The sequence below is a fragment of the Toxotes jaculatrix genome, chromosome 20, assembly GCF_017976425.1.
Source record: "Toxotes jaculatrix isolate fToxJac2 chromosome 20, fToxJac2.pri, whole genome shotgun sequence".
In the NCBI taxonomy this organism is placed as follows: Eukaryota; Metazoa; Chordata; class Actinopteri; family Toxotidae; genus Toxotes; species Toxotes jaculatrix.
Window position 1 is genome coordinate 18,904,950 of NC_054413.1, and position 25,047 is coordinate 18,929,996.

Consider the following 25,047-nt stretch of genomic DNA (forward strand, 5'->3'; position numbering starts at 1 on the left):
TAACCTTTGAGTGGGAAAAACACCAGACTATGACAGGATATCTAAAGGATATTATGCTCCACAGGTTTAAGTAAAATAAAACACTTTAAGACAGCTTTATACTGTAGATAACTATACTTGAACTGTGTGTGCACTCATACTCACACCTAAAAATGAATGTATATATTCTTCTAACACAATCATATTTTAGCTATAGAGAAACACACATACAGTTTTTGAACTTTATTTAATAAATAACTCATTAACAGCACGGAGAGAGAACATGGTATTGAAATAAAAGGCACTTTAAAAACAATACTGTAAAGGCTTGTGTGTTGTACATCATTTGGGTGTGAAAGCATTCCAGAGGTGATTCATGTGAAATATGAACAAATACTCTTGATTTATTCTTACAGTCTAACACACAAATGATTTCACCAGTCCACTGACCAAACTGACAGGAAACATATTTTTGGTGTACTTGAGAATAACACAGGAAAGGACCTGAGAGTGAGTGATTAAGTTACTGAAGTTAGCAAATAGAACAATGCTTCATTAATTAATTGCAACTTGTATAATAACTTTACAAATCCTTCGATTGTTCAGCACTGCCGCAATTTCATAATTTTCACAAGTGGTATACAATCCCTTTGTGATAGTATATCAACAATACAAATAACAATAGTTGACATTATTATTCATCTTGTGTATTTAGTCCTTCAAAACAGACAACAGTACTCAGTAAGAGTGCAATTAAATTTTAAAATTTTAACATTGGATGTTTCTAAGCTGCAGTTTAAAACTACATTTACAACTGTTCACTGCAGAATCTATTGTGATTCAACATAATTCTCCGATCTACGTTGAATGCTAAATATTATTCAATATTTCCTGTTGCAGTTGTTTTCTATATATACACACACATTGACATATTGTGCTGCTATGGCTGACAAGTTCCATATTAAACTCAGGTCCTGTCTGGAACATACATACGGTCAGTGCACAGAGACAGAAGAGAAGAGGGACAAACAAAGACAAAGTGTCTGACAGACAGAGACAGAAGCTAACCAATTCTTGTACACATACTGTATATCCATATTGTCCTTACTGTGTTGTTTAAAAAAAAAAAAGAAGAAAAAAAAAGGAAAAAGCTAAATCGTCTGCCCATACCAGTCCTGTGGCAGGAAAAAAAAACACCTTCATTTCATCAGCTTCTGCAGATATGCAACTTAAAAGTATATACACATATTGTATACTGTACATCTAAAATACAAACAAATGCAGATAAATCATAAGTGTTAGTAAAAATACAGATGCTGTGGCTGAATGGTACAATTATACTGATAAAGCGACAAGAAGAAGTTCCACCAGAGCGTGAACAAAGTAAATACTGCAGATTTCAAACACTTGATAGCAAAGTTCAACATTTTCCTTCATATTTGGGATTGACCACAGTGGTGACAGCGCTTTTGTAGATGGGATTTTCACCCTGAAAAGCAAACATTAATAGGGGTCAGTTACATTCTCGTTACTGTAACTCGCTTTATTAGTTCATTACAAACTTTCTGTAAAACTCACCAAATCACACAGGAACAGTGGGTTACCATTAGACACAATAATAGGACATTTTATGTGTTGTGATAATTTTCTGTCCTTCATTTAGATCACACTGAGCACACAGTCATGCCTTCGTGATAAAACACCAAACATTATTAGGTACATATTAGGCCTCACATTTACTAAAACATATTACTTACCAGGAAGCCTGAAGAAGTTTTATATCTTCAAACATGTAACAGTTTTTGTGCACACTCATGCAGTTCTTTCAAACTATGAAGGCAATTTTACTCTTCTTATTGCTCAAAATAACGTAATTGCTTTAAAAGACACGTAAAAATGAAGAAACTGTAGAGTCTGAAACCGAGTGAAAGCAAGGAAGTGCAGAAACAGAAACAGTCCATGCAGGAAAATCAAGAGGAAAGGAAAAGAAATACAAACTTAAAGGACAGCAGCTTTACGTCCATAGTTTGGGTTCTGGAACTGATTGATAGGACTCTTGTATATGGGGTTTTCTTGCTAAAGGTAGAAAAAGAAAATGAAAAGAGCAACAGCAACGAAAAAAAGAATTACAACAGAAAAAAAAGCTCAAATAAAGTGGGGATGGTGGAAGGAAGACAGAGTGAGAAACTGAGGCAGAGAGATGAGCATGAGAAAACAGTCAAAGATGCCCTGAGCAGTTTAAGTCTCCCAATAAAACATTTTAATCAATTTATCTTCATCAGGTTCATCATGTCTGATATGACCCACCTCTATAAACTACTTCAGGAAGTTTACACAGGTGATATGAGTGTGGGCTATTCATCTAATGTTTGTCATCTTAAAACATAGCCATGTTTAGCTGCGTTCAGAAAGATCTTTATTGTGGAATCTAGTGCACTTTATAATTAAAAACCTCTTCTTGTCATGTAACCTGTCCCCCTCAATGGACCTCTGGGCACAGACACCCCATGGGGGTCCCATGAGCCCATGGGCCCTTGGTTCCACTCAGTAATCCATTCATAGAAACCAGCTGCAGACAATTTAAACTTAATATTTTATTCTGTATTATGGAGACCCTTTTTTCCTATAAGAGATTGCTGCATTTGATTTAACAAAGGTCAGCTTTCCCCAGCTGTGTGACAACTGTTATTTATTACAGCTCATTAAAGACTCTCTGTTGAGGCTAAAGATGAGGATAGTACTACTCCATCCATAAGAGAGGATCGTCCTGGGTCTCTGAAATTCCTTATAATTCGTTTGCCTTATTATCTTGACAGAAAACCCAGATCAATTTCACAAACAGTCTCTTATTTCTCAAAATTAAAGGGATCTACAGCCATAGGCTGCCCTGCCCGTGGTAATAAGAAAGACATGCAGAGCAGATTCAGCATCTGCATCATCAAACCCACATACTCTGTGGGTATGACACAGTACCACCACTAGGTGGAGGCATATTACTGCACATAAGGTTATGCTGAACTCTACAGTAGTTCCTGTCATACTGATGTTGGCTATAATGCTACAGAGGGCAGGAAGCATGGAGGGGAGGAGCTGTGGCCACTCCCCAGAAAAAATCCAGCTATGCTCAGAGTGCATAACATTCCCAAAAAAGTCCACAGTGTCTCTGACATTTTTCCCTTTTATTTTGAGTGCTATTCAAAAGCAGCACATTCATTCTGTTTCTGCAGCTGTGAGACTGCAGAGAATGCAAGCGAGACACTGCGTAATCACATCAACAAGTCTGTGAATCTCATCTGCTGCTAAGAACAACAAATGATCTTCACAAGTTAATTCCCTGACAGTGACTGGCTTTGCAGATCAGCCAGGCAACACCTGCTTTCCACATTTAAATTACTCAACCAAACCTCAGCCAAAAATCGGTAATATTTATCAGGCTCATCTTTCACAGAGCCGGTTGCCGTTCCAGGCACTCACCGTGTCCCATTTGGCGTTCATCTTCTCCTTCTCAAACTTGGCGAACTCTCTTCTGTCATGAATGATCATCAGCAGCTTCCAGATGAGTAGCAGGGCTAAGCCAATCAGGACAATGCCGGCGACCACACCTGCTACAATGGGGATGATGTCAGGACCGGCGGGGCAGTCTGAAACACACCAGGATGCAGCAGAAAGTTTAGGCAGCTTAAAATAACAGTGCAAAAATAACATTACGATGGAAAAAACTGTCACACGCCTGTATGTGAATAAACAAATGGCCTATTTTTGCCACCCAACCCACCACAGCCCCTGTAATTAGCTTTCTCTGTAACAGAAACCTTCCACATCCTGGTACAGCTTTCTGCTTACCCAGTGTTTCCACCACATGAACTATCTTCTCTGTGTTGTTGTTGACAGCGTAGGTGTAGTAGAACCAGCAGTCGTTGGCGTCCCTCTCCTTGCAGTGCATCACAGGGTAGGAGGCGTCGTTGGGCTGAGGCAGCTTGTCTCTGTCCTTCACTTTATACATAGTGAAGTAGCTGCAGTCTTGCTCACATGTGTCCTTCTTCTCCCCTGTGCCAAACGCCCGGCACTGGACACACTCTCTGGAAGGAGCGTAGTGTTGTTGTTACTAATGAGCATTGACATTTGCTCTGCTATTAAAGGGTCTAACAAATTACAAATTACAATACATCTATATGGCCTGATACCTTTAGAAGCAAGTACAAAATATGAAAGAATGAATCAAGACAATGAGTGCATAAAGGTTAAAGGATTTAAGTAAAGACAGTCTTAAAACTGAAAATACACCAAGAGAATAAATCAAAATATGCAACAAACACCAAACTAATTGACATGTCATCATTTCAGACTTACTTGTGTTCAATACAGACTCCTGGACAGGTAGGGCAGGTTTCACAAGTGGGACCCTGGAATTTGGGGTCAGTGCACTTACAGATGCCACATTCACATGTCCCTCTGCCGTTACAGATCTGCTTGTTGCTAGCCATACACGTGCTGTTGTCCAGGGAACAGTCACAGGCGCTGCCGGTCCACATGGGGTCACAGATACACACTCTGCACTCACAGCGTCCATGCCCTGAGGAAAAAATAAAAAATTCATCTTAATGGGTCTGTTCTCTTTCTAAGCATCATTCCTAACTGTGCTAAGTAAACCTGCATGCAGAGATTTTCAGTTCAGACAGAGAAGACGGACGTTCTCTGTAGTCCTCTGGTTCTCACCTCCACACAGTTTGTTTCCAGAGCGGTCGCAGTTGAAGTTGTCACACTCGCAGTACTGGCCGCTGTACCTCTCCTCAGGGTTGTCTCTCTTCTTGCACTCACATGTGCCGCACACACAGTCTCCGTTGCTGCTGCAGATGTCAGTACCGTTGTCTTTGCGGCAGGTCCGGTCCATGTCCTCTGTAGCTACGTCGTTGCTGCTGCATTCACACTGTCTGCCCACACGTCCTTCATTACACCTGAGACGCAGGGAAAGTTTGTGATTCCGAAGCGTTTCTTAACACTAAGACCAAAACTGAAGGTTTTATTTATTTTTTTCTGTGTAAGATTCATGGTACAATAAAGATTGTGGACAAGTTCAGAGACTTACTTGCAGGCTCCACACTCATATGTCCCGTTACCAAAGTGGCAGAGTGGACTGTTCTTGACACCCTCCTTGTGGCATTCACATTCACAGATGAAGCGCAGGGTAATCTCCACTTCCTCTGTGAATCCCAGGGGCTTTATCTTAATGGTCTCAGGCTTGCCTTGTTTCGGACAGCCCTTAGATGTCACGCTGATGGTAAACATAACCTGTAAACGTAGCAGTAAAGACAAAGAAATACTCAGAGAGTGAAATAGTGAATTCTTCATGTCAACTGTCGGTCAAAGCATCAAAGCATCTATCTTTAGTCTGCTAACATTAGGTAAGACTGTAACAGCAAAAACTCAGAGTGTATTGAATTTAGAAAGAGTTTGTTTTATTGTATTGTTTTATATGTTGACAACTGACAGGCTAATCATCATTTTTCTATCCTCACCTCATCTCCGATGGAGATATTGGAGCACTTCCGTCCGTTTTCGCCCTCACTGACCACTCCGTTCTTACAGCGGGATGTGTAAGCTATAGTCACTCCCTCTGGAAGCTTGCTGTTCTCCAGAATAACCTCGGACGAGAGAGACTGCCAAAACCAAACGATAACAACAAGAATGTTATTTCTTGCAAAGGAATGTCATCTGGTAGCTTTGTTTTGACAGCGTGCAATACACAAAAGCTTAGCTGAGTATTAAATGAGAGTATGTGTTTGGAAAAAGCTTTGATCGCTCCAACTCAGAACACAGAATACCTTCTTGTGGTTCATGCAAGTAAAAGCTAACTTAATCAGAGTTTATTAAAAGAGAGCTCAAAGTCAACAATCTCAACCATGTACTTACATTGTAAGCGTCTATAATAAGGTTGATTACATTGCTTGAGTTGGCAGACAGTGTGCCCACTGCAGACTTTGGTATCAGATTTTTCAGTTCCTGAGGAGAGAAGGTCGGTTTAGAACCACGTCTTATCAAAGCTCTGTTAATCTTGTGATGTCTGGAAACTCTATTAGCAACAGCACAGGATGAAGAATGCTTTTCAATGAACCTTTAGAGACTGTTGTTCCAGCTGCAACATGCAAATGCATCACACTGGAGCCCAAAAATAAACTGAATTAACCATTTCATCCAGATTTAGATGGAGCAAACACTGATTTCCACCGACTTCAGGAGAATTGAACTGGCCTGAAAAACAACAGTCTGGCAGAAGGAAATAATCAGAGCTCCAGGGAGATGCTACCATTAACTCGCAGCAGATGTATCAGCCCAGGTGGATATTTTCACACACTTGGCATTTTCGAGCAACACACATGCACAAAGACGGAACGGGAAAGTGTATGCTTGAAAAAAAAATGGGATAAAAAATGAAGTAAAAAAGTTTTGGATAACGATTAGATTATCAGAAGGAGACTGAAAGGGAACTAACTTGGTAAACAGGCTGGAACTCCTCTGTGACTGCAAAGATCGTCTGAATGTTGTTGTCGCTCAGCTTCTGAACCAGGTGAGCAATAGAGGGATAGTCCTTAAAAAGAAGGTGGAGGAGAAAAGTCACATTTACACGAAACACACAGTCAACACGCGTGTGACTAACAGCGTAATTTAAACGTCTTTACCCACAAAGAAACCTTTAAAAATCAGTCACAATAACACTGAACTACTTACATAATAGTGGCTCATTGTGTAAACATTATTCTCCAAGTGACATTTTCCATCATTAGGCAGCACAATGCCGCCCAGTTTGCCATCGCCAGCGAAGTGGAAGCCAGCATCGGTGGAGAAGACGAGCAGACGAGTCACATTCCTCCAACCAATCTGATCCTGATCAACGAGAAAGAAATAATCACGTTATTAGTAGAAAATTGTTGACAAGCAGTTTTGAATCAGCACTCTAACCACTAAGAAGGGTTTTTGAGCAGCTCAGAATGTGACACATGAACTTTTGATTATCACTGCATCCAAAAATCTCCTTGTAAATGCCAGGGACTCATAAAACACCTTTTCACACATCCCCACTTAAACACGTTTATTGGTGCTGCATAGCTCCGAGCAAACAGCGGCACAATTGTGGGAAAATTGCCTTGAATTAAGCGCAGTTAATTCCCACAGGATCACTGAATGGTAACAGCGTTTTGTTTTTTTGTTTTTTTTCTTTTGGCTTACCCCACACACAGCCACTTGCATGATGGCATCAAAGCCGCCCTCAGGAGAGTCCAGGTTTCCGGAGATGTGCTGCTGGCCTACCAGGGTGTTGAACTTCTTGCCGTCACTGGTCAGCTTCAGGACGTTCTTGTAGCTGAAGGGACTGGTGCAGTTCTGATCGCCCGTGCATGGGTTCAGCAGCTTGGCCGGGGTGGTGCTGATGTACGGCATGACTGTCTTCTCCACAAAGGAACCAAAACCTTTGAAATACAGAAGGATTCAGAACTTTATTTTAAACGAGCTGAGCACAGAGTCAGTGAGTAAAGCACTGGGTAAAGGCTTATCAAGATGCTTGGCCTGGGACCGGGTGCTCGAGCCTACAGCTGAGCTGACACTGAATGAATTCAGAGGAGGTCTACGAACTCTCAAGTGTTTACTTCTTTGGTTTGTTTGTGCAGGTCAGACCAAGGTCATTCAGACCTGGGTGGCACTAAATACCCACAACAGGACACCTGAAAATACAAGTCAGTAAATCAGGAGTTTTCAAAGTCTGACACGGTGCCCCCTCAGACAAAAGTTACACAACTGAGCCCCAACCCTGCACCCCACACCACACCGCCGCCCCACCCGACCCTCCACTCCCACCAGCCACCAGCCATATATTTAAAACACATTCTGTCACTCCTATTCTTATTCTTTGTCTTACCTCACTCTGGGGGATAATCAGGCTTTAAGAGCTGGAACAACAGTGGAAAAACAATTTGGAGGCTTTGAGGAATGTAAACAGGAAATATAATGTTGCTGTGGAGACAGTTAGTTACTGTAGCTGCTGGCTACAATTTAAGCCCCGGTGTTGTATCTTATATTTGTTTATATTTTAGTATATAGGCACCATTAAATGAATGCTGAATTTGCTATTAGCAAACTTTTTAAAACACATTTGCCTCACACAGCACCCACCTGCAGAGACACAGGCCTTGTTTGCTTGTATCATGAGGCCGTGTGAACCAAATAAAAAGTGCGACAGTGAAAACTTTCATGTCTTTGCCTCTGAAAGAAACAAACCATCAAATGTGACCACACTCCATGATGAAAACCCTCACCTATCCTGAAGTCAGAGGTGATCTTTGACATCTCCAGCATCAGACTGGTTCCCAGGTTCTTCACGTTCTCCAGATCGTCCTTCATGGAGTAGGACAGGTCCATCAAGTAGTACAGGTCGATGGGATAATCTTCTGCTCGTTTGAACTTCAAGTCAAAAGACTGGGGCTCACCTACATGAAGTTACCATACTTTGAAAAAACTGTGTCATAATGGTAAATATCTAATCCAAACCAAAGGATGCTAAGAAAAATGGATCCTCACCAGATCGGAGGGTGAGGCTGAGTTTTTGAGGCTGGATCTGAGTGATGTCCTCTGGCTTCAGTTTCTCTGCTCCCTTTCTGCGATTGGTCACCGCTTTGTTCTTGAGGATCTTCTGTTCTCCGTGTGGGTTCTCAATCATTGCCTCATGACAGCCCCTTTTTATCAGAGACTGCAGCTCGTCGCATCGGGTCGACACGGTTTCACCCTGTTTCAGGAAATCCTAAGAGCAGCAGCACAGGGAGAATTAAAGGAGAAATGTTGGCTTAGGATTGTAGACCACAAACTGACAACATAAAGCCTGAGTTACAAACTGAGAAACTGCTGTTTTTCTTTTTCTGCTCAACAATTAATCAGTTACTCTAAAAAACAGACAGATCAATCAATAATTCTGCCGCTACATTCAGCACCACTCAAAACTACATGCTTACTATCGCTGTATGCCTAATGGCATCATCAAACTACATTTCTCAGCAGTGAATATGGGTGACGGCTTCGATTCACGTACTGGGTCTTTACACCAGCCACATTTGGCTCCAGCCTGGATGCATTCCCCGCAGTATTTGGCATTGGCATTGATGCACTCGTTCCCCTCTGGATGGAAAACAAAGAGAGGAGAAGTCAGAGTCAGAGGGAGCGGTGGTACAGCACAGTCGCTGCAAAGTAAGCAGCCTGTTAAGCCCCCCGTGTTTACACATCAGTTCATGTGGAACACAGTGCGGCCCAATGGTAACTGGAGACAGAGACGGAATATTCCGTCTTTTCCATCATCTTCTACGCTCTGATGCAGAGGTGGAGCCCCGCAGGCTCTGATCAGGGACATCGTTAAGCTAAAGTAGCCGGCCTCTCTCTCTCTCTCTCTCTCTCTCTCTCTCTCTCTGTCTCTCTCTCCAGGGAAGGAGTCATCATTACGAAATGTATGTTTACCATCAGCGAAATGACATCATGTGACAGAATAATGATGTTAGAGCAACATGTAAGGCAATATTGATCAGCAAAATGAGATTTGACAGAGGAATCTTACCTTTCTGAGCATTACTATAACAAAAGCCTCCTAACAATGTGGATATCAAGAGCAGCTTCAGGTCCATCTGAAAACACAAACACACAAGAAGAGATTGCTTTAACATGCAGTGGTCTCCACACAAAAAGAGCTCCTGTTGTTTTGGAAAGCAAAGTTTCATTTGTGACTACGTGCTGGTGTCTCTTTGTTAACAACAATGGCTGCCGTGCATGGTGGCTTGAATGCTTTAATTCATAATTTCCTGGACAAAAGGGTCCAGAGGAGCGAGAGGGAGACTCAGAGAGATGAAAGGTTGTATCTGTAAATGGCTTGGTTATAATTGAAGGCCATAAATTATCCAGTGGCGGGGGCTTGGCTATTCTCATTTAGCTAATTGAATTCAGACCACTTTCACACGCAAACATGTATGCACACACAAGGAGACACACACATGGGGCTGGGGCACATCAGCTTGCCCCAGCTTTGACTGCAGGCTCCTTTTTCCCCACAAACCCTTTGTACTGTAAATAGCACTGACTCCCCAGAGTCAGCCCCTCTCTTGTCGTGTATATTGATCCCTTGTCCGTGCACAGGCCCTTTGGCCAGCCATATCGATGCATCTTGTCCTACTCCTAATGCAAAGCTCATGACTTACTAATGATAAGGGGACTGAAGGGCCTTTCTCTGCACTGAACGACTGATTTGTGAACCATGTACCTGAGCCTTTACTTAGACGCAGAGGTACTTTGAGAGGAGTCAAGGAGTTATACCCTCTGAGGATCATGAATGTCACCAGAGGGGGGAACTTTAATTATCAAATAGTTGTAGTGAGCTGACCAAGGACCGACCACCTGGCCGACGCTGCCATCCCCAGAGCCACGCTTCCAGCTTGGCTAAAAAATGCTCGGGAAGACATCTTTTTAGGTTACAGCTTTATCGACAATAAATAATCATGAGAACAGAGTTATGGTTATATTCACACTCTGTACTGAAAAATAAGCTGCAGGGATTTCAGTGACCCTTCACTGTCTTTGTAAACTCAACATTACTGCTGCTGTCTCAAAAGATTTAGTTAGCACTGATGTGCTTTAGGGATTCTCACCACCTCTTATTGACGGGTCTAATAAGCGACAGCTGGGAAGGCTCCTACAGAGAGACACTGAATTATTGACCCAATGCTGAATAAAGGTGCACTGGCCGGCAAAGGATCAGCATGTGCCCAATCTAATTAACATGTGGAATGTAAAACCAATATCCCGCATGACCATAATTCACAAACTCATGGAAGTCATTTCTAAAAAAGAATCTCCACAGTGGCTGATGTTCACTACACGGTACATTAAAGCATGAGCTCCAAATCATAACCAGACACAGAGACAAAGTGACAAAAACTTTTTTTTTCTTTTTGTCTTTACTTCTTCAGACCAGCGGCTCTGGCTATTCATAGAGGCTACATTAAAAGACCACGTTCCCTTACACCGTGGTAAAGGAAGCTCTGACATGCATGGTGTTGAGTGATGCATTCCTGAGTGCCTGTGTGTGTGTGCGCCAGTGTGTGTGTCCGTGTCAGTTTATATAGACACAGAGGGGTAGACGGCCTGGCTACAGCCCCCCAGATTAGATCAGTTGGGTTGAATCTCTGTTGCTTCACATGGGCACGTAATGTGTGTGTGTATTAGTGTGCATATGTTGTGTTTCCATGTGAGATTCATACCTAATCTGACCTGGTGTTTCCATATCACCGCTGCCATTCTGAAGCTAACAGAAAGCTGTAAAAACGTTTTATGCTGAGCCAAAAATGAAAGACGCACAGAATATCTGACGTGTAAAACTGGTATAAATATTGTGAGCCTGTGATAAAGTGCGGTGCATGTATGCAAGTGGTTTAAGTGAACACAGAGCTTGAAATGAAGGAATTCAGGTTCACATTCCTCTTATAACAAACCACACACTCTGATATTTTCTTTTCATTTTTGCTGGGGTTTCACCTCCAGCTCCATTTCGCAGTTCCAAGGATTCATTCAAATGCAAACTACGCCTATAAAAGTCCAGCGAGGTGTCAAGTTAGAAAAACAACCATGTTGTTTTTATACTGTGCAGCTTAGCAGCTGCAAAGAGGAATGCTCACTAAAAAAAAAAAAAAACTACGGTAAAATTTAGAGCTGAGGACAGAGAGCAGGACATGAAAGGGCAAGGACCAGGATGTAAAGCTGCCTTCAAGAGCACCTCTGGTAAATTTTTTGGTAAATGTGGACACTTTAACACATATATTCTATATTCTGTCCCATCTTAGCTCATCAAAGCTTTACTCTGAGAAACTGACCAGTCCTCTGCAGCTTCTCTTGGGGTTAAAACAGAGATTCTTCAAAAACCTTGAGCTATAATTTTTTTTTTTTTTTTTTTTCTACATTAATTGTTTAGTTATTGGTATATAACTAGGAAGAAAAAGTACAGTCAGCCAGGTCTTTAAATGCTAAAATGTCTTGATGATGATTTCTAACAGAAATTATCTGTGTTATTTTGAGGTATTATGGATAAATTTAGGATAAAACTTTGTAAACATGTACAATGCAGAGCTATGATGTATCCGGGCAGATAAAATGCTGTTTGCAGAACAGTGCACAAAAGCTTAAAACCATAAGTGCTTAGTTGGGAAGACTTTTGTTTTGCTACACTCCCTTCAGCCTTGAACCGCACTCCCCTGTGAGAACACATTAGGGAACCATGATGCTCAGAATCCATACCCACATACCATTCTGAACACGCAAGATGATGCCAGGAAAACTGAGTGACATCAGCATAAACAGTACAGTCAGTCTGATATATGAGGTTTGAAAAGTGCAATGTACCAATGAGAACATCTTCATGAACAGTTTGAATATTTAGATAAACTCCAGGCAGTTTACTGTCAGCAGAAAGACAGAGCTGTGCTGGTTATTCTCCTACAGTAAAGCAGTTTATTCAGCTCCCACGCTCTTCCTGTGTCTCTCAGCCACACACACCAGCATGAATGCATGCATGCATACTCCTCAATGCCTGTCCACCTGTCACACACACCTGAGCTGTGACTAATAGCAGCCCAGTGTTCTATGTGCTTTCCAAAGCTCTATCAGTTGGCAGGAGAAGGTGATGCATGGCAGACACTGTGGTGCGTGACTAAAACGGGACGCGCTTCTCAGGCATTCCTGAGGGGACTGAACACGGCCTGACCAGGATAGTAACCTGCAACACTGTCACTGAGCTTTGGGGAAATGTGAGTCATGACACCCACGATACAGGGACGCCGTATCTGTAACGCCCTGATTCCCACAACTGCCTGTTTGTTGCTATTAATACAGTATTGAACTAAAGCTGAAACAGTGATCTAACTGGTCAGTCAATGGAATAAAAAAAGGACAACAAAACCAGGAACTCAGCTCAGTGTGCAGAGTCTTTTTCAGTCCGTCCCTCTTGCAGATGTGACCTTTAAATTCATGATCTAGGTGCAAACCACCCAGAGTCAGCAGACGTGACAGTCCCGTAACCTGAGGCAGGCGTGCATGTAGTCTGTGGTCTACCTATTCACGTCACAGACCATCGTGACTCAACATGATATAATCTAAGAAATAGCATCCACGTTACATTTTGACTTAAAGTGCTCTGACCTGCACATTGTAATAAGCTGATTTTGAATTAATTTCCTGAATTCAATTTATAATTCAGTCCTATGTTGTAACAGACTTAAAAAACTGTGCTCAGACTCCCTGGGTGTCCACTCAAGGACCCTCTGGAGGTTCCCGGACCCCCCTGTGAAAACCTCTGCTGCAGCTTAATTGAGCCACACAACCCTTTGCCATGAATGAGTGGATCTACGTTCCTTTAAATTGAGCCGCGTTTTCTAATGCTTGGAAGTACTTGCTTGAGCGAGCACTGCCATGAATAATGACCAGCAGAGTCCAGGGAGGCAGCGAGGGAAGCAGCTAGACACAGTTGCAGCATACACTGCAGCAGGAGAGAACTGGTGGCAGATCAGAGTCAGAGTGCTCTTTGTAGAGGAAGGCCTGGGCTTCCCTCCCTCAGAATGGCTGTTCTTCTCCAGCCGCGAAAAGGAGGAATGTAAAAGAAGGAAAAACAGGAAAGGGCGGTGCAGGACTGCAAGGGAAAGGAGCTGCCTCAAGTCCAAAGGGAAGGATCTTACAGAATTTCCTTGCTTCTGCTTCGTTAGCCTCTCCTGCTTCTCCCTCCTCCATTTGTACAGCATTTGTCTGGATGTTCATGCCTTTTTAATGTCAGCACATTATTTATGAGTTAATCTGGGAAATGCAACTAAGTGAAAATGAACAGGTCTGCATGGGTGAAGTATCTAAGACTCTAAGTCTATTAAGTTTAATTAATATTTTATTATAACATTCCAGGATGCATCCAGTCACTCCAGTGTCTGTGGCATATCTCTGGCATCCTATACTTCCATCCTCCCTTTTTCTTTCCCAAAATTTCCTCCCTTTCTCCCTCTCTCCGTCTCCCTCCCCCCTCATACCACCCACACAATCGCTCAGTTCACTCCCTCCACAATGAGCCGAGCCAAACCAGCGGCCCCTCGACTTCACATACCCTTCAAACAGCGCAGAGCAGAGAACATGTCTGGGCTCTGAGTCGTACAAGCTACCCGACAGAACAGAAGGAGAATACCAAACAGTGTCCGTCTGTGTCTCTGTCCACCCCCGGCCCCACCCCCACCTTCCACCGCCATCCGGAGGACCCTCTCATAGGAGACAAAAGCAATGAATCAGGCTGCCCTCTGAGACCATGACAGGGGCTCTGATCTTTAAAGTGCTCCCACTCTCCGTCCCCTCCTTTCAAAAGAGAGCCACTGTGTGATAAATAATATTAATGAGAAGGACGGTGATGCCTTTAATCCTCTGCTACTTTGCTTCTAGGATATTGATATGGGCAGAGAATCCAGTGTGGTTTCCAATCTAATCTTTCCATGAAGAAAAAAAAAAGGAAAAATGGTCCTGATGACAGGGATGAAGGCCCAAATGACTAGAAATGTCATCAAAGTTTCCACATTACATGAGCATTCCAGTTGTCAAACTATTCCTCAATAGAGGAAGCTTCATCAGATAGAAAAAGTAGTGAAAATAACTGTTGAACACTGAGAGATGGAGTGGAACCTTGTGAGCTAGCAAAAGCAGTGCCAATGAGTTTCCACCACGTCAGATTCAGCCTGCCATTCTTTATTTTTAGCCTCAAAGAAATAAAAACGTGTGCTGACGGCCAGCGTTTTTTTTCACATTCTGAGGAATGATTCAGTGATTTAGGGCACAAGAAGGTTAAAACGGCTCTGCACACCCTAAGCACATTTTTCCACTGGTAGGATTCAAGTAATATCCTCAAGGTGGGCTCAACAGGGATTTACATCCCGTCCAAACTGCACGTCAGAGGGTCGCAAACCGTCAGAGGGCTCTGCACTGAGAGAGAACACGTAACTCTGCGCCAAACACTATGTCCAAAAGAGGCAATTACAGGATAATGGTAAACTGAATTTTCATCGGTCCATTTAAATGTTTATCAGTGACATGTTAAAACACAGTGTAACAGAATCACAGCAAAAGGACTCACAGTAGTGTCCATTACACAGGAGGCCCCGAAAGACTTTTCTGTGATTGTGTTTCTACAGTCGAGGTTTGGCTGGCAGACTTCTTAATAAAGAAGTGGTTTGTTGTTGATTGTTTTCCAAAGGTTGTTGTCCCGTAAGGGATCAAAGTGACAGCTAAGGGAAAAAGTTTTTTTCCACTGAGGTCACTCAGTACATCAAGTGACACTCACAGATTTTTGTTAATCAGGCATTTTTAACAACAGTTTCAGAAATGGTTTGGCGACTCCAAAGTGAGACCCACTTACACACTCTGTTACAGTTTAATAGAATAATAGGTGTAGCAGCTACAGCCTAAATTCCAGTTTAACAGCGGCTCAGCAGAAGGTTTGCTGCTGGTCTGATCTGCTTTTCATACAAAACACTTAGCCACATATGCTGGAGTGAAGCCTGCCAACATTCTCCTTGTGTCTCCAAAGCTAAAGATATACTTCTGAGGGGGGGGGGGGGGGGGTTATTGCCTTGGAGGGACTTTCAGAAAATCAATATCACTAAAGCAGTTCTGCTTTTTTTCTGCATGCAGAATACATTCATATTGAATAGTGTTCACATCTCATCACATCTTGTCATCCCACAGCAGTGCAGCAGAAACAATTAAGGCAAAACCACAACCTTTTGGGGGCAAGTCCATATCATTATTCATGGCTCCATCTCTGTGTTGAAAATAGCTGCGCAGTGCTAACAAGTTATTTCTGACCTGTCTTCCCCACCTGGCCTCTGCAATCACTCCAAAAGGTGGACTAACCCACAAGAGACCCAAAATCACAAATCTGCCTCAAACCCAGAGTGACACACACAACTGACCTAGCTGGATAAAAATCAGATCTCACACAAACAACCTAATGTGAATAATATAATATTTCAATTTCCTGGCAATGTGTTATTCCTGACTGGAAAATGTGTTCCACATTAAAATAGCTCAGATGCTGTTATACTGTTGCATTTTTGAAGTACGAGACAGTAACCTGACAGGAACAAGCTCTGCTCAGGCATCTGTAAAATCTGACATTTTTAGGGAGCCATCTGTTTTACCGATCATGGCGTTCTTCTAAAAGCAGGCCTAGAGAAGGCCAGAGCATCTGATTCTCACCACCAACCGCCGGGCTAAGACACAGGCTAGTTTTGAGGATCTTGTGGGGTTGCCTGGCTGTGACAGCGCTCGCCCAGGGCTCAGCCTGTGGAGCTGGGATCTGCTGTACAGTAAGCCTCCCCCAAACTCCCTGTGTTTGCTGAGTCGGCCCTTCCTTTGCTCAAGCACAGGAAGCTCAACTGAATCACACAGGAAGCCTGTATCATGGAGCCTGGAAACCAGCCACTTCTCCTTCTTGAAGCCATAAAGATGACATACTTGGCATTCGATTGAGAAAGGAAGGAAATGCAGGGAGAAAAGAGAGAGGGGACCAGATTGCCCCGTTACACAGAGAGAGAGAGAAAATGTTGTGAGCGGCCAAAATGGCAGCATATTGTCTTTGTGAATCAGGCGTGTCTGATTTCTAAACCTAAACCAGGCCATCGCTGTAATCTAAGCTCTGGGAAAAGCCAAACAAGCACGGACAAGATGGCTCCAGGCAACACCAGCAACACAGCCAAAGGACCTCAGTGGAAATCAACCAACGGCTGTCATATTTATTAATTCTCTCCGACAATCTACAAAAATCAGAGCAGCACCTGTGCTGCAGAGACAGTGAGAGGAATTCAGATACATGACAGCAGTCTGAAGTCTCAAAGACAAATATCTGCAGCTGTGAAGGGATAAATGAACCATGCCTTTGGATGGAAACAAAAATAAAGTCAATTTCTCCAGACTGAGTGGTCCCAACAGTCAGTCTGCAAGAGAAGAGCAAGAGCTGTGGATACTGGGAAACAAACTGCGAAAAAAAAAAGTGTTCCAGCAGTCAGACTTATGCTTAGCAGGTATAATCTTTTCTTTGTTTACCTTTAGCATGCATGGTTGTCAAGACATTTCTCTCAGAACTAAAAATGTCAACCTCATGGCCAAACTAAAGGGAACATCAGGACAAACCAGCCACACAACCGCACACGAGAACAGCAGCGCAGAGAGTAAACTACAGTAAACAAGCTGTCCAACAGAAGCTAAAAGTCCTAAAGACTATGTGGAAACTATTACATTAAATCCCAGGCAGTTCTGTTTTCGCTGCACAGACAGCTACGTCAAAGTTTGGTCTTAATCGGGTTTTAGCTGCGCAGCAGGCCAGCTGTGGACACCTTCGCTTGTTTCTGCTCAGAAACTGGCACATTAATGACACTCAGATGTCTTTCATTAGGCTCCAGACCTGACACTTGAACTAGAGGGCCTCCATTTCCGCTACCACGGGAGAGTGAAAACTGCAGGGCTAAACAGTGAGCGCGCTATGGCTACTTGTATTTCCTCTGGGGAATATCTGTCATGTTTAATTCTTCTGGCTTTCTTAGGGGCCACTGACTGAACATCATGTTCTGAAACCGTGTTCGAGCTCTGCCGTGCCACTTAATCCGAACAACAGACTCCCAGTGAAAGGCCTGTACTTTAAAGAACCTTCCCTTCCATACAGCGTTCAAGCCTGATGCCCCTGCACTGCACAGCCGGTGCTGAATATAAATGAATGCATTAGAAATCAGGTTAGTGATCTGCCTCATTAGTATGCCTCAATTTATGGTGCTTACTCTTCTTTATGTAAAGTTCTTCAAGCTGCAGTTGGCGTGAAGTCTAATCATCAGATGAAGGAACAGACTAGTTCCCTTGCAGGCAAGTTACTTGGAAATTGTAATAGTGAAATAATAATTACTTTGCTTTACTGATAAATCTGCAGCAAAAGGAATATGTTCCATTTCTCTGTACTTTACTTTTATTACTCACACACACACAGACACACACATCATCTTTTGTACTTAACATGTAGACATAGAAAAACAAGAGGCTGCAGTTTAAAAAGCAGGCAGCTGCAGAGTTTGGAGGGATTTACAGACCATTCAGGGGCGAGCTTAGCCTCAGTGACTGCACACAGCTCTGCAGAAGCACAGTCACACACACACATCCTCCAGCTCTAAAACAGGGGACCAAAATTTGCCACATCAGCCAAACAAGAACACACAAAATTTAAATAAGACCACAATCACCTGGAGCTTCATCTGTCCCTGATTTGGTAAAGGCCACCATCCGACGTCAACCAAAACCTGGACCAGTCTGCCCACTGAACACTGAGCAAACAAACTGACCAAACTCACAGTTATACACAAACAAGTCGAACGCCAAATGTCAAACTAATAGAGCTTAACAGGGATTACTACCTATAATGTAATCACTTAACACCCCTGAGACAGCAGCATCTAACAGATCACATTCACAGAGACAGAGAACAGTGTTTGCATTGTACTATGCGATCATGCATATAGGCCACTGATGTCAGGGAAACAGGAAGTGAAAGATGCTCAAGAAATGATCAAATTCAAAATACCAACTTGATAAACTGTTATGAACTTTCATGGCTTACAAATACTCCTAATATTAGAATTTATATATTAAAAGACAAATTTAAATACAGACTCCTATCTAATAAAAAAAAACAGTATTTGATTCTCAGTACCCACAAAGTTTGGAGATTTGATACCAAGCCCTGATTCTCAGATTGAGTGTACTGACCATTTCTTAGATTACAGCTCTGCTGTTGGTGAAAGACAAGTCAGTGTTCATGTTAGTGAATAAAGCCTCATTTCTAAACACAAACTCCTTTATATCCTTGTTCTGAGTCACACTGTGAATGAAAGGCACATAAAACTTTTCTTTTGCGACTCACAGGCTTTCGCAGTTAAACCTTCACACTGTCACAACAGTAAACACGCTGTGACCCGCAAAAGTCTGCAACTATTTACTACCAACATAACATGTTTTGCCTTATTTTCACTGTGGACCTTGGCAAGCAGAGGTCAGATTTAACCACGCCATTCCTCCCCGATGTTTCGGCAGCTGTTTTTAGAAGCAGGAGGCCCTCTCAAAAAAGACCAGGAGTGTGTGTGGGTTCAATGTGAAGGGAGAGAGAGAGAGAGGGAGGGAGAGCACACAGGGAAGAAGAGGCAAAAGCATAAGTTTTGTCTAAAAGCAGCTCTAGAGGTCACAAACCAAAACCAAGAGTATGGCCCACCCCGCAATCTAGCTGCAAACACAGACGAATCTCTGCCAAAAAATTATATTCAGAAAAATGGAGCAGAACAAAAGAAATGCACAGAAAATTGCTGAGAGTCTTAAACTTGCTGTTATTATCTAACTAGAATCTTAATCACCATATGGTCTGAGAAACCTTCAGAATGTAGGAAAGACTGCTGAGGTTTGTGCTTGTTGGTCAGGCATGTGATTCACTGCCGAACAAATCAGAGATAACTGCTCTACTGGGATCATCAGCTGTGGACCTTCTCTCTAACTTCTGGGTAAGAGCGTGTGTGTGTGTGTGTGTGTGTGTGTGTGTGTGTGAGCATGTGGTAGAGGTAAATAGCTGTAACAGGCGATTATTTCTGCCACTTTACGCCTGAGCTTGAAATCCCTCCCTCCGGCACAAAGCATGTGTGGCAGAGGGTAATCATACACATACATCACTTCCATCCCATAGGAACACAGCAACACACATAGGCGCACACATGCAAACATGGAGTGCACATTCATCACTTCCACCTCTAGGGGACAAGTTCACACATAAGGTGTATGTCACTCAGTGACAGAGAAACAAACACACTCACACCAGAAGCGTCACATGTCCAGGAGAAAGGCCTGGGTGTGGCCCCCTGCCTGTGCAGTAAGTGGGCTCGTAAATCAGGTGGGAGCCCGGCCCCGGTGGCAGCAGCTGTTCCCTGGGGGCCTGGGGTCACATCCACTCAGCTGGTGGCTACTGGCTCCACTACTGTCTTTCAACCCCCCACCCGCCCCCCTCGCTGTCCTACATTTACCCTCCTCCTCTATTAGCTCTCCTGCCCCTCCCCTCCAATCCTCCCTCCCACTCCTCTGCCGTCCATATCTCCTTCAGACATCCCCTCGTTCCCTCTGTCCTTGCCTCCCTTCCTGTCTCCATTTCCCTAATTAAACTAATGCCTCGGCTCTCCAGCGCTCCAGCTACAGTGTGGAGTCAGCTTGGTCAGCTGTATTTATTAGGCCTTCATCCTCCTGCTCTCCTTCAGAGATGAAATGGGGGGCCGGGGGATGCCGGGGGCAGGGGGGGGGGTGTCTGCTGCTTGATCCAATCAATGGATCGTGTGCAGCCTGGCAGTCATGCACTGCACATGGGCAACACCGAGCAGCAGACTGTTTATGTTCTGCCATAAAGCTGCTGAATGTATCCTGATGTCTTTGTTGTACATCTGATCCTCCAACTGATCTAAGTCCTTCCCAACACATCCACTCCTCTGCTACTACAGATCCACCACCTCACTGACTCCCGCTCTGACATCTCCCTCCCTCCCTCCCTCCCAGCGGGCTGCCAGCATCTCATGTGAATTGATCTCTGGGTAATTTAAACAGATCATGTGAGATCACTTGTTGAGGCCCTTTCATATGACAATCCACGTTAACGAGGAGAGAGCAGCAGCAACAGCCTGTTGCATGTTGAATGACGGATGGATGAGCCACACAATGGAGATCACAATACCCACAATGCAGATGAACATCACTGCAATACAACCACAACCACCACCTTTTAAAACTACACCTCACCACATAAAAATCCCTTTTAAAGAAAACATTTTCTCAAACTTGGGTGCTGTATAATTACAGCAGTGACAGGATATTTATAAATATACATTTACAGAATATAAAATTACTCTGTGGTCACTATTAGCTCATTTCTGAGTATCATAAACTGCCATCAATACACACAGGAGCATTCAAGTGACAGCACAATAGACAGGAAACCACTATAGACTTAACATTAAGTGTTGAAATAAACTTGAAATCTCAACAAACAACAACATCAGAGTGAACCTGTCTTAAGTTGGGATAAACACAACACAACAAGAGCATCATTTCCAGTTTGTTTACCGTGGCGTTGTGTTGTTATTTCCGCGGCAACATTCAGAAGAAGCGAGCTCTCCTCGTCCAGGCTCCCTGTGATGATCCGAGACGCGGCAGCAGCAGCAGCAGCAACTATCTGCCCTGTTGGCACCGGGGGCCACTTTCTCCTCCGAAAAAGTCACGGTAGATTTATCCTGCAGCTCATTCCCCTCAGCCTCCCTCCACACAGAGAGAACGAACACAGTTTGCACTGAAACGGGAACAGGTCGGCGGTTTGAACTGAGAGAATATCCCGGCAGCGGCCGTGAGGAACTCTTTTCCTCGATCGAAAATCTGGAAAAACAGAGACTGTGAGCCCGCACAGCTCCGCTCCTCCTGCCTGCACTGTCAGGGTCAAGTCACACAGTGTACCACGGAGCTTTTCCGGAAAGAACCTTCGAAATAAAACCCAAACCTGCTCACAAGGCTGGTGATTGAAAACTCCATTGAACTCCATAAAGAAGAAGAATTTATTTCAAGCATGTTCTTAATTATAATCTAGAAATTATTATGGATCTTTTGGAATCGAATTACCTTGGGTTTACATGCAGCTACCAAGTTTAAATGCTTTTAATATATATAGTCACTGTGTAGTCTAATAAAGTCCTGCGATCAGCTGATTTTATTTTGAAGGCCGATGCTTCTGTTTTCCCGTTGATGTTGAGGACTTACTGCAGGTCTCTGGCCCTCCCTCAGTCCTGGCGTCACTTTCACAGGACACCCCCACTCACATATCCGCCTATTGATACAGATGCTGCCAACATTTCTGTTCAACGTTCCGTCCATCTGTAACACCACCACCATCCTCCTCCTCCTCCTCCTCCTCCTCCTCCTCCTCATCATCATCAATGTGCTGCACTTTTATATAAACAATTATTTAGGTTAATACAAGAACATGACTGCTTTGCTGTGATGGATCATACTTCTGTAAAAAATTAATAAAGAATTATTTAAATTGTTTCTTCTTCATGATGCTTCATGAAACCAGGTCCAGAGTAAAGCACTTCAGCACTGACTATTTTATGTATATTTAATTTAATTTATTCAGTTTGATTAACAACTTAACTGACTGCTGAAAGCTTTTCGCAGTGAGACTTTAGACTTTACTAAACAGTGATCTTACCACATAGATTTTTTTTTGTTTTCACTTTTCCATAGCATTAGCTGCCACATAGAAAATGCACAGTCAACGCAGTTAACGAAAATAATCAACCCAGCCAGTTATTTATTTGCTTTAAACTTAGTGGAAAGCTATTTCTGCCTCAGCAGCGAGGACAGAGTGGAAAAATGTGAGAGAAAACAAACTATCAGGTCCGGAAGATCCTTGGATCCTGTTTAGTCTCCAGAGAGTGTTTACAGAGGAATGCAGCTCTTTATTCCCCCGTGCTCCACAACAGAGCCCTCGAGATGGGTGACAAGTTTAATCTGCTTTAACGGAGGGAAACTTCTATTCCATTCTCTTTTCTATATAGCTCATGTCTCTGCCACGAGGTTTGTAGGCTTGTTTTTTTTTTTTTTTTTGTTTTTTTGTTTTGTTTTTTTTCTCATATGAATCATACTTTTAACAGAAAATTAACAGAGTGAAGACATTGCAGTCCATGAATCATATCACAGAGAGAACAGAGGGAACAGAAATGACCAAAAAAAGGGATTTGTTTCGACCAAGTAACAGGAAGTGGATGTGATGAAGACGGAGATTGTGTAGAAGCACAGTGTGTTCAACAGGCAGCCAAATATTTGTCCTATGCGTGGAGACGTGGACGTGGAGCTCAGACAGACTGTATGTGACACAGATGTCCTGGACTTCATGGAGATTAACTTCTTCATCTCACTGAATTTCTCTCTTCTGCTTAAGTGTAAAAACCGAGACAGCAACACGTCATGTTGTGATAAAATCAGGAGAAAAACACAGTGAAACACATGTAAATCAAAGTTTAAGTCCTGATCTTATTCCTCCTGAAACATTGTGAAGTCTTGAATATAAAATTCAGATGTTGATTGCCATAGTATGTTTATGCTGTAAGTTTAACAGAACAGTCCTTAGATTTTAATGTAGTGTAATGAATTACAGCTTATGTTATTAAATAAAAGATTTAAAGAGTGAGTTGATGCTTAAATATACATAAACAGTATAAAGGTACTTGTCAGTACTTCCCTGAGTTCTAGAGCCACCTTGTGGCCTGTTTTGGTCACTGCATGGAAACAGGGACAAATGCCTAAAAAAAAATGCAGTGACAGTTTGTTTACATTGTCTTGTTTTTCCTTTTCATAGTATCCACAATCACAGCCAGTAAGTTCGAACATCAACTGTCACTGTCATGACAAAATAAGAAGAAGAAGAATTTTGTTTATTTATATGCACACGTTTGTGATCTGTCTATTACTTAGGACACTATGAGCCCTGTGTTCATATTGGAAATCTGGTTTAAACTTCTGTGTTAAACTGTAATCACGTTTCAAATGGTCCTCCATGAGACTTTTGCCCTTGGTAATATTTCTCCACAGAGCCACCCAGTGGCAAAAATAGAAAACTACAGACACAGTTCACTCTTGGTGAGAGGCTGTTTCTGCTGCTGGTCCAACGGCTGCACAGCATCTGGACCAGTGCAGACCTGATGGTATTTAGAAATGGATAAAATTATGTCAAGACGTTTAGATTGTAAATCATTTTAAGTTGATTCAACTTGGACACATACATTCTCCTTCTGCCTTAAAATACGAACTGGAAAATTAGGCTAAACAGTTAATGTTGTTTTATTAGTTTTGAAAATACAAAAATACCAAAGTTCACTGAAGCTGACTCAACATTTCAGTCACAGTCATTTCAAACAGGTTTTCTTTCTTTTCATGTTTCCTCAGTTTGAAGAGTCAGTTGTGTGAACTCACAGCTGCAGCTGCTGAAGCCATTTTACTCCAGAGTCAGTACAAAGATGTGAGGCTCCTCTGTGTTAAATTATAAATGTACCAGGGTACGGACTGAATTCAATACTAACCTTTGTTGTGGTTAGTTTTTAGTTTATATAAAAAGAAACAATCTCAACTTAATAAATTTCAATCATGAGTGAACGAGTTCTTCAAAATATAAAAAAAAATATGAGTCTGGAGAGTTTTAATTCTCAAACAATGCATGATGGGAAGTCTGCCAATGTGCAGCTTTTGTTTCTTTAAAGACTTCAAGTCAAAGGTCAAAAGTTAGAACAACTGATGTTTATAAGTTCAAAAGTGTGAGAAATAAAACTAGATATTCTAAAATGAATTAACCTTAAATGAACAAATCTTATATATTTACATTTAGTCAAAGAGAAAACTGTCACATGATTCCACTGAATTCCTGTAAAATGTTTTACAGTGTGTTACTGCATTATCACAGCCCCAAAGCTTCTCTTTTTAAAGGCAAATAACTAATTTACAGCATTAGAAAATATGAGTTTCCAGTGAAACACAACTGATAATAACTGAGCACTTTAATAAAACTGTGATACTCAATATGAATGCGTCATTATACATTTTTAAATTCTTTGATTGCAGCTGTAGATCACTTTAGCTACACAAACAAATGACTGATGATGCTTTGGCTCTTTCTTGACTGATTAACTAATTAATGCAAAGCGTTGCTGTGCAAGATTATTGGTTCAAGTAGTTTTAAGAGCGATAAAAAGGCCCTTGTGGGGTTGCCGGGTTACAAATCTCTTGTAGTTAATTGTGTGTGAAGGATGTGCAGCCAAATGATGTTATGAGTCTAATTTGCTTGTTTATGATAATGAAGACAAAGAATTGCTGCTATTTATCTTAAACGCTCTACTGTTTAAAGACAAATATCATCACAAATAATTG

General features: G+C 42.4%; 1 protein-coding gene across 2 annotated transcripts; it reads right to left on the reverse strand.

The window, feature by feature from the left end:
* Nucleotides 1–207: 207 nt before the first annotated feature.
* Nucleotides 208–21,516, reverse strand: itgb1a (integrin, beta 1a). 2 transcript variants are annotated; one of them, XM_041065503.1, is made up of 17 exons: nucleotides 21,202–21,516; nucleotides 9,569–9,635; nucleotides 9,053–9,138; nucleotides 8,548–8,767; nucleotides 8,286–8,456; nucleotides 7,204–7,442; nucleotides 6,706–6,861; nucleotides 6,470–6,565; nucleotides 5,890–5,979; nucleotides 5,496–5,636; nucleotides 5,066–5,268; nucleotides 4,696–4,934; nucleotides 4,330–4,552; nucleotides 3,823–4,058; nucleotides 3,454–3,620; nucleotides 1,978–2,055; nucleotides 208–1,468 (listed from the first exon to the last, which is right to left on the reverse strand). In XM_041065503.1, exons 2-16 carry the CDS (start codon nucleotides 9,633–9,635, stop codon nucleotides 1,978–1,980), a joined length of 2,412 nt encoding a protein of 803 aa, XP_040921437.1. In that variant the 5' UTR covers nucleotides 21,202–21,516; the 3' UTR covers nucleotides 208–1,468. The 2 variants fall into 2 exon arrangements, with proteins under 2 accessions (XP_040921437.1, XP_040921438.1); XM_041065504.1 differs by lacking the exon at nucleotides 1,978–2,055.
* Between the last annotated feature and the right edge of the window lie 3,531 nt (nucleotides 21,517–25,047).